The sequence below is a fragment of the Populus nigra genome, chromosome 10, assembly GCF_951802175.1.
Source record: "Populus nigra chromosome 10, ddPopNigr1.1, whole genome shotgun sequence".
NCBI classification, from domain to species: domain Eukaryota; kingdom Viridiplantae; phylum Streptophyta; class Magnoliopsida; order Malpighiales; family Salicaceae; genus Populus; species Populus nigra.
Genome location: NC_084861.1, coordinates 6,198,309 through 6,208,149, shown reverse-complemented (window position 1 = coordinate 6,208,149; position 9,841 = coordinate 6,198,309). Strand labels below are relative to the sequence as shown.

Here is a 9,841-nt window from a genome sequence, read left to right as displayed (position 1 = left end):
CTAATGAGGATCTTAATTTTCACAGGGAAAATAAGGCCAGTATACATCCACCAACAAATTCAGAGAAGAATCCATCAGAAACAAATGTAAAAGACAGTATATAGGGTGGCGGCTAAGATTCTGAGCATATATGCATGTAAATTCACTGACTCCAAAACCGGTAATTTGTCAATTACAGCGTCATAGTGGGAATCCAACAAGTTTATGAGCACAACGCCAGAAGATCAATCACCACATAATCTGTCTTGCATTTCCAAAGAATAATAATAATAAGCTTCCGATAACAATTTCAACAGTTCTTTCTGACGGGTTAAGAGCTACCCAAAACAATGCCTCTCCCAACATGATACACGGCATCATGTTCCTATTTCTATACAACCTTCTACCAGCAACTTACTGATGTAGACAGATTTTCTGGTGACTTGTAAGAGCTGTCACTTTAGCTTCCCTAAGCTAACTGTAGCAAGGAAAAAAAAAGATAAAGGGAAGAAAAATAGAAATGCATGTGTCATAGTGTCCTTTTGGTCAGACTCCTAATCTGAATGCGTCGATGCTGATGCCCTATTTGTCAATGCAGCTAGCTCCTTTTCCTGCTGTTTTTTCAGATACATCTGAGCAGTTGCATTCACAATCTTAAAAAAGAAGTTCAAGAGCATGAGCCATACAACAGTGTTCCAGATTCCAGTAAACGAGAAATCCCATTTTTTGACCTGTGAAGAATGCACAAACCGGCATGTAAATGAGAAATAAAACTCAATCAATGCAATATCGCTGAGATTTAAAAGCATTTAATATGAACCTGTTTGATTTAGCTAATGTGGTCTATCAGGGTACCTTTATATCTGCGGATGCAGGGGGTGCAGGTGCCATATATTTTTCTTTCATTGCATGGAGTTTTGCTGTGAGGTCAGGCAATGCAGAATCGAAACCTGGTACAAGGCCGAGTACCCAGATCAACTCATTCTCTATCCAGTTAAGAAGTTGATTGTTGCAAACAGAAATAATGAACACCGTCTGCCAAAAAAGCAATCAACCAAGAGACAACTCAGAAGGATTTAAAGTAAAAAGCAGCATCCAACACCAACTTTATCAAATCAACATTAATTTCAACTCTTGATTTCCATTATACCCCATATCTTCATTTGAAGCACTTATAGCAATATTATCAATGTTGAAAATTATCATACCAAACTAAGGGAACTAGGATGGTCAATAGAAACTAAAGCTTCAAGCACAAAAGCACCTAAAACAAGTGTTTAAATGGTCCGAAAGATATAAAGAGAGAGAACAGTAATATCACAAACCTGTATGTGAGTTTTAACAATCGCCTTTCCAATCAGTGTCGCCAGAAAAAACTTCCAAAATGGAACCCCAAATTGTCCACACATAATGCCAGCAAGGTCAAATAGAGGATTTGGCACCTAAAAAATAGTACAAGTCATCAGCAAGTTGCAAGTTAATGAAGAAAAAGTATGACATGAACAGATCATAATCAAGGACGACTTGTTAGCACCAATGTTATGTATCTGATGACTAGAACAAAGTTACTTTGTTCTTATGTTTCATGATGTATCACAATAAAGCACCCTTCATAGATACAAAGAAAATAGTAGAGCAAATATTTTCTAAAACAAGAATTTGTAGTTTAAATAAAATTTTAAAGAACGTCAGAAACCAAGCCCTGTTTTTTATCGGGCCTAGTACTTGTCCACGTAAACACTAAAACAATCTCAAATTATTAAGGAATTGCATCTATGACAACAAATTACAAATATTAAAATGTTTTAAAAGGGACAACTGAAATTGCATTTTGGAATATTTAAACTAAAAGGAGTTGATAAGGATTTTAATGGAGGCATGAGTATGAGAAAAAATGAGTCCCTCTTGGTAAGGTCATCTATTTTCTGAATAACTAGTAGTATAAAATATAGATGGGCATTGCACTAACCGAAGCAAGCACTAAGATTGTGAAGAAGTTCAAATGTTGAGAGTGGTTCAGAAACCAATGTTTGATTGCTTTAAGGCGAGCAGCTACGATTCCACTATCTCCATCCGAAGAAGCATCCAATTCTTCCATGGCATCCAAGTTGCTACCTGACATACGTGCTGCATAAAGTGATGTAATCAATATGCAAAAAAAACATGCAGAGCTGTCAATATACTAAATCAAAACCAACATTTTGCAGTTACCATACACGCACTAACAATCACAGATGGAAGAAGCGGTCATCTCCTATAAGGAAAAAAGAAAAAAAAACAGATACGCACCTAATTGGGCTAAAAACAACTATGATAGGTATTAGATACCATCCAACCATGAAAACTAGCTGAAAACTAAATGCCTTCTGATAAGGAGACCAGGAGACCAAGACAATTCTTCTCTTGATCAGATGAAATCAGCCACGACCACTCTTAAATGGTTTCAGGTACACATGCAATGTGGGTATGCACACCATTGGGCACAAAAGCACAGTTGAATCATACGAGTGTTCAAAATCCTGGTCAGCATTAAGATTAAATGATGTATTAACAATACATCATGTTTTTTATTTTTTATTTTTTTTTGAACTTCTTGCATTAAAAGTAAATTTTCTGCAGCAAGCATTAAAGGAAAAGAATATCAAAAATTCCAAGGACATGCATTTCAAGGCATCCTTATCCCTATGTAACTTCAACTTTACTCTTTGAGGAAAAGGAGATGTTAAAACTTCACAATCAGCATACTCGAGAATAAACTGTGATATGTTTTCTTTTTTCCTATGATAATAAAATATCTTGATATTGAGGCGAATTTAGTTTATGATTAAGAGTCCATATAGCCTATTCCTACCAGTTTGGGACAGAGGCTTTGCTGTTGTTGATAATAGTAATAAAACATGATTCGGTAACTAGTAGGGTTTAAAGATTATAGGTTTGACAAAATCTCAAAAGTTTTTTTTGAAAAAAATAGTCTTCCATGTAATCTGTGACGTTAGATGCCCAAAACTATCATATTAATCCAGCCACTCAGTCTTATAGTACGACAGCAACCTCAGTGAATATGGATTGTCACAAGATCACTAGACAAACATTTCATTACTGGCAAACTTTTAACCAGATATTCATATTACTGCTGCAGACACTTGGCACATACCTGCTCTTGAGATAAAATAAGGAGGAAGCTCCCCCAGTGCAGTCCCAACACCCCACAAAATAGCCTCTACCTGTACCTGGGGCAATATGCTGCTAAGGGGAACCCGCAATCCATGTGATAATGGAAACATTGGGTCCCCATACTCATGGCAATCTCTGTCAAGCCACGAAGGACCTCTTTTCAGTTGTATTGTATCATAAGAAGCACTTTTTAAATCAACTCGGCCACATTGCATTGCCTTAATCGTGAACAAGGCAATGTGAGGACCCAAATACATAACAAAAGTATGCAAACCAGATCCTGAAATAAATTTAAAAAAGAAAAGACAGATCAAGCTCAGTGGATAGCAGATCTCAATTCTTCATAAAAATGTAGAATCAGCAACAGCAAAAAACCAAATATTAGAGATAGTGATTTTAACCAGCTGTGTTCCTTCCTATCTCCAAAGATCTTAGATGGACGAAACCGCAACAATAGACCAAAAAATCATGTGAGAACTAAATTGAGCCACTTTACAAGCACAGGGCACAGCTGAAACCACGCAACTAGAGTTTATTGGCCCAAGTATAAAAAGAACGATGATGATAAAAGGTCCCTTGTCCAACTATAATGTGGTGCTTCGTGATTTAAGAATCTCATTGTACAAAAATAAGATGCCAGGTTTAAAAAATCTCATACTAGGTTAATTTATGTGGCAAAAACAGTATTGATATCACATGCACCAAAAGTTGCCTCTAAATTTGAAGCACTCGAATAGTTGCAGACACTCTTCACTGTACCCAGCTTTAGGGTTTTTTCATATTCATCTGAGTAAATTTGCTCACCAAGACCGATCGATGATGCAACGCCAAGGGCAATCCACCAAAATCCAAATCGCAGATAATGAGAAAGTTCTTCAACATGCTGCAGAAACATGCCACAACAAGCAATCAACAATCCACACCGTTAATTTGTAAACAATAGAGCCATTAATAACAGAACAAAATGAATGCTCGCACTAAGAGGAAGAAGCGCCATATCTAAATCTCAACATATTCAAGGTTTAACCATAAGAAACACTGTAGCAACATGGCCGTAGCAATCCAAAAACATATCCTTTTACGTGCCGTGACAGAAACACGTAATGTTTCATCCATAAGAACATAAATTTAACTAAACTATAAGTACCTAAAATAATCTATATGCTGTAATACCTTTTCATGAGGACTGTCAATGGTCACAAGCACAACTCCAACAGCTGCCACCACTGTACTTAATAGCATTAGCCAACCTCCTTTAGCCAGGAGGTAGAATACCGATCTCTTACAATATTGAACCATAGCCAGAGCAAAAAACTTCAATGTTTTGAAGGGTTGTGCGGTCAGGGTCAAATTCTCTAGTTCCTGCTGATGTCTTTCACGAATACCTGCAAAATACAGTAACTCACTCACTCCATAGAAGTTTCGCAGGTACAAAATTCATTTCCTTCGAGACTTAATAGCAAGACAAGCTCCCGATTTTTCTACTGTCAGTATGACCTTAAAATCATTTTATCTTTAGTATGCTGAAGCTGGGCTAAATTAAATTAACTACACGCTGACCTCAAAAGCATTGACTCCAGCTAAATCTTAATAATCACTTCTATCTTATTCGACCCAGAAAACCAAAATAAAAAAGGTCCTAAAACATTCAAAAGCTGAAAAATCTGCTTTTAATGGATTATGAATCTGCTTGCATAGATATTCCACACACAAAAAAAAAACAAATCGACCCAAAATTCATAAAAGTTCATTTCTAATTGAATTTTTTTAAAAAATAAAAACTTGAAGTCGAAATCGTGAAACTAAGAGCAGGAAGAGGGTGAGGAAGTAGCTTGCCTGAGATTGACATGTTCATGTTTTGAGAAGAAGAGGCTCGTGCTCTTTTGCCAGACCCCATTACCATCAAAACATGCTCCAATCAAAATCGCGAGAAAAAGAAAACTAAAAAAAAACTTCTATTCTTCTTTTCCTTAATAGTAATTAAATAGATAAATAGTCCATCGCATTAATATAGGCGTTTCAATTGTTGTGGTGATAGTTATCACAAAATTACAACAATAATTTTTTTCGTTGCAGTTCTATACCGATAATAATAATAATAATAATAATAATTAGTTGGATTAATTGTAGATCTTAAAAATATATAGAGAAAGAAATAGAGAGAAAGGAGTTTGCTAGCGTGAAGATCTCTTCTCCTAGCCAGTGGCAGTGCAGCATTTATCGCGCCTTCGCTCTCTCGGATAGGAGAATACGCCGTCGCAGCGCGACCAAATTAGCTCTCTCTCTTGACTTTTGATGGACGATAAATTAAAAGGAAGATTGAAATTTCTCCGCGGTTGGTGGACTTATCGAAATTACTTTATTACCCCATATCTTTTTTTATGGAAATAATAATTGAAAACAAAAAAAAAAACTTTTTTGCTGTCGGAAAAGACATAAGTGAAAAGGATAATAAAATTCACTACGCATAAAAAAAAAGTAAGAATATTTTAATTTAATATTTTTTTCTTTACTTATATCCATTTATTTATATAAAATAAATATTATTAAATAGCTAATAAGATATTGCTTATCACAATTTAAACATATTAAAATTCCTCATAGTCTTTTTATATTCAAGATAAAGAATAAAGATTGAAATTATAAATTTTAAAATATCGATTGCCTTTAAATGAAATGTCTCTTTTTTAACTGTAATCCTTGGGGAAAAAAATATTAGTACAATGGTTCAAGTTTTATATTTTATAATATATATTTTCTAAAATAGTATATTTTGAAGGACATATTTTTCTAAATAGGGATTGATATCTATTACTGTTCTTTTTAGTTCCTAATATACATCACTGTTACTGGACTCATTACATCATTAAAAAATACTAGGATGCTGGTAATAATTTATGATTTTATACTCAAGAAATTTAGCATCATTATTCATTGAATAATTTATTCATTAAATTAATTTGTAGAAAAAAAAATGCGACTTGTATGTCTGGAAAGAAAGCCATGAATATGCAGGTATGCTCTGTGTGCACTCTCTCTTTTAAGAATATATAGAAGAATTGTTTTAGCATTAATTATTGCTATTACGGTTTTAGTAGAATAGAAGAAATATATTCAACGAGGCTATTTTAGTCTACAAGATAAATAATGGAGCGACAATAACACCATATAAAGTGAAAAGTCTCGGTTAATTTTATGATGTCGTGAATCATGAGGAATCCAGGCAGAGTTTACTACTATACTTCTATGACTTAAAAAGTCCAATTATTTTTCTAGCTTTGTAGAAAAATTATAACTACCAATTGAAATGATAAACCTATCAATAAATTACAATATATATGAATCTTATGATAATAACTTTTATAATACGATAAAGACATTAAAATGCATGTTAGCTTCTCAGATAAGTTATAAGCCGGTGATAATTGTATTATTATTGGTAAAAATAATAGCATGTTGGTTCACTGAAAAAAAAAAAGGCGGGGGGTAATTAGGTAAAGAGTGTGTTTGGCAGTGTGGTAACGGTTGCTTTTCAAATAGTTTTTCGTGCTGAAATATATGTCAATAATATTTTTTTTATTTTTTAAAAATCATTTTTAATATCAGCACATCAAAACGATCCAAAAAATACAAACCACGCTCAATTTTAACAAAAACAAAATTTAAAAATTTAACGAAAAACAGGTTAAAATGCACTGCCAATCAGACCTTACCGGTGATAATTGTATTATTATTGGTAAAAATAATAGCATGTTGGTTCACTGGAAAAAAAAAGGCGGGGGGTAATTAGGTAAAAAAACCTAACTTTACCGTCAATAAAAACGTTAGGTTGCCCTCATTTTAGAACAAAACAATATTCTCAAGGTTTATTTGGTAAAGCAACACGTGTTCCTTTTAATTTTATTTTTTTAATTAAAAAATATTATCTTTCTAAAATTTTTAAATCATTTTAATATATTGACATCAAAAATAATTTTTTAAAAATAAAAAAAAGTATTTTTTTGATATATTTTTAAACAAAAAACACATTAAACCGCAACCACTATCATAATTTCAAACACGTCTTCAATATGTAAAGGGATATTAAGTGCAAATGTGGTTAAAAAATGATTTTTATTTAAAATTATTTTTTATAAATTTTTGAATCATTTTGATATATTAATGTTAAAAAAATTATTAAAAAATATAAAAAAAAATTAATACATTTCTAAATAAAAAAAAAATTAAAAATTATAGTTAGCACATATCCTCGTTGACAAAAGAACATTAAATTCTCTAGTATTGATTTTTACTAGCAATACAAACACAAATATCTTGCACATTTAAGATGATATGGTGGGAAGAGTTTGCGACTCTCCATACACCCTTTTAATTCATAGAGGCATCATTTGATGTTATGGTTGGAGTGCTATTTATAGTGGCTTTAAATATTATTGTAAGAAAATAATTAATGTTTTATAATGTGTTTTTTTAATATTTTAAATAAAAAATATTAAATTATTTTTTAATGATTTTAATGTTATTTTTCATGGTTTTGGTATTAGAAATCATAACTGTGGATGACATGTTTAAAATATATATAACAAATCGATTATATATATATACACACACGACAACATCACCAAATATATCTATGCCCTTTCTAGTTCACAGTGGTCCTCGCCATGTTCCAGGATGAAAAAAGAAAATGTCTCTGATAACTGTGGATGACATGTTTGGAAATATATAATTGATGATAATTGTTTAAAATATTTTTTGTTTGAAAATATATTAAAATCATATATATTTTTTATTTTTTAAAAATTATTTTTGATATTAAATATTAAAACAATTTAAAATTATAAAAAAAATTGAAATAAAATTTTGAAAAAACATGAACACCTTGTTCCTAAACGCTACTTGTGTAACTGCTCGAAGATAAAAGTCTCAAGCATGAGCATGAAAATAACAGTGGGGATCGGTAACCATTATTCTTCTCTTGGTAGAAAGTTTCTGGATCCTCCTGTTCTCAAGCTCGGAGGCTTCGCTGTTAATGCTCACCTGGGCCAGTCTAATCAACGAGACATTGACTGGTTTGCGTAATCCCACCGGTAACGAAAAGCATTGAATTCCAAGTCTCAGTACAATAATATAGCATTGACGTGTTCTTGCTGTTTAATTGGCATGCCTCTTTCTGGTCCCATTCATTATTACGTGTTAAAAGCATGTTTAGTAGTTTGGCAGTATTTTTTAAATAATTTTTTATACCAAAATATATGTAAATAATATTTTTTATTTTTAAAAAATTAGTTTTAATATCAGCACATCAAAACAAATCAAAACATACAAATCATATTAAATTTTAGTAAAAAAAAATTTATTTTTTTGAAAATACGGTTTGCACTACGTTCCCAAACGGTTTCTAAAACACGTGAAATTTTTAATATATATTATTCACTGTATAAAATTTTATTTTTTTTAGTCTGGAATTCATACTTTATTTTTTAACATAAAATCCTATTCAAGGAGTAATTAATTTTAAATTCTTATAAAATAATAGGATTAAAAAAGAGAGAACTGAAATGAAAAACATGACAAACATAGATGACGTACCATAAGTTTTGAAAACATTCATCTTGGTCCTCCAAATTAAACAATCACGTAAATTATATAATTGTGATCTCTCAAAATTGTTCAAATTCCATTTTGATACATAGATTTATTCTTGTTTTTTTTACCCTTGGTTGAGAGATGAAAGGGAGAGGGGTCGTCAAATTCCGGCAATAAACAAAGAAATTTGTTGTTTGCACCGATTTAAGCCATTACAATGAGGGCTTTTGTGTTAAATTGTTTAATTTGACGCGGGAGTTTATATTAAGTATTCTTGTGCCTTAAAAGTTCGTAAAAATACAAACATGAGCTCCGATTGATTTTCGGTTTCAGGTTGAGTTTGGTTTTTTGAGTTTCTTAAGACCATAAATGGATTTTTCATGGTTTATAAGATGTTTTCATAGATGTTTTTGGTCAAAAACATAATGCAAAACAAGTTTTAATCACATGACTTATACGATTAAAACTCCTAGTTTATACACCAGACTTGAGGCTTATATGATTATTAACTTATGAGATTAGTTGAGATGCGTGCAAATTAGCCAAACATCTCCATTAAAAAAAAACTATTAGTTGATGTGCCATTCTCTCTCCTTTTTAAACTCATTTTACTATTTTTTTCTTCCAAGTCTATTAAGACTAGAAATATATACTATTGATTATTTTGTAATTATATTTAATTTAAAATCATCCTCTATAATTTTTTCAGTTCCCACCAAAGATTTTTAAAACTCCACCCTTTAATATTTTCTATACTCTCAACACTCTAAGCTTAAATATTATCTTTTAATTTTTCCCAGACAGCCTGAATATTTCATGATATTCGTGATCTAAAATATCTAATGCATCGAAGATTCGCTTGGAAAGATGGCTAATGGTAATCTATCGCCAATTATTATGTGGCGCATGTGCCGTGAATCGTGGGAGGCAACAAACACCACTTCCATTTAATGTCTTTAGCGACTAAAGTACTTCTGAATTTTAGGGAAACAGGCTCTAACTGGAGGCTGTTTGATCGGGTCCACAAGCATTGTCTATGTGGCATCAACAAAACTGGCACAAACAAACAAAAACTCGAGAGAGAGAGAAATATCTTTTT

General features: G+C 32.1%; 1 protein-coding gene across 2 annotated transcripts; it reads right to left on the bottom strand.

Moving 5' to 3' along the window:
* Window positions 1-224: 224 nt before the first annotated feature.
* Window positions 225-5,443, bottom strand: LOC133705686 (vacuole membrane protein KMS1-like). Of its 2 annotated transcripts, none has more exons than XM_062131028.1 (8): window positions 4,990-5,443; window positions 4,327-4,538; window positions 3,958-4,036; window positions 3,134-3,433; window positions 1,949-2,106; window positions 1,305-1,421; window positions 835-1,014; window positions 225-710 (listed from the first exon to the last, which is right to left on the bottom strand). In XM_062131028.1, exons 1-8 carry the CDS (start codon window positions 5,054-5,056, stop codon window positions 534-536), a joined length of 1,290 nt encoding a protein of 429 aa, XP_061987012.1. In that variant the 5' UTR covers window positions 5,057-5,443; the 3' UTR covers window positions 225-533. The 2 variants fall into 2 exon arrangements, with proteins under 2 accessions (XP_061987012.1, XP_061987013.1); XM_062131029.1 differs by having other exon boundaries at window positions 1,949-2,094.
* Between the last annotated feature and the right edge of the window lie 4,398 nt (window positions 5,444-9,841).

Excerpts from the sequence above, each read along its gene's own strand:
- LOC133705686 (XM_062131028.1), bottom strand. The coding sequence starts at position 5,056 with ATGGTAATGGGGTCTGGCAAAAGAGCACGAGCCTCTTCTTCTCAAAAC. Across the intron at positions 4,037-4,326 it reads TTGACAGTCCTCATGAAAAG|CATGTTGAAGAACTTTCTCA; the intron begins GTATTACAGCAT and ends ATGTTTCTGCAG. Across the intron at positions 3,434-3,957 it reads TGCATCATCGATCGGTCTTG|GATCTGGTTTGCATACTTTT; the intron begins GTGAGCAAATTT and ends AATTTATTTCAG.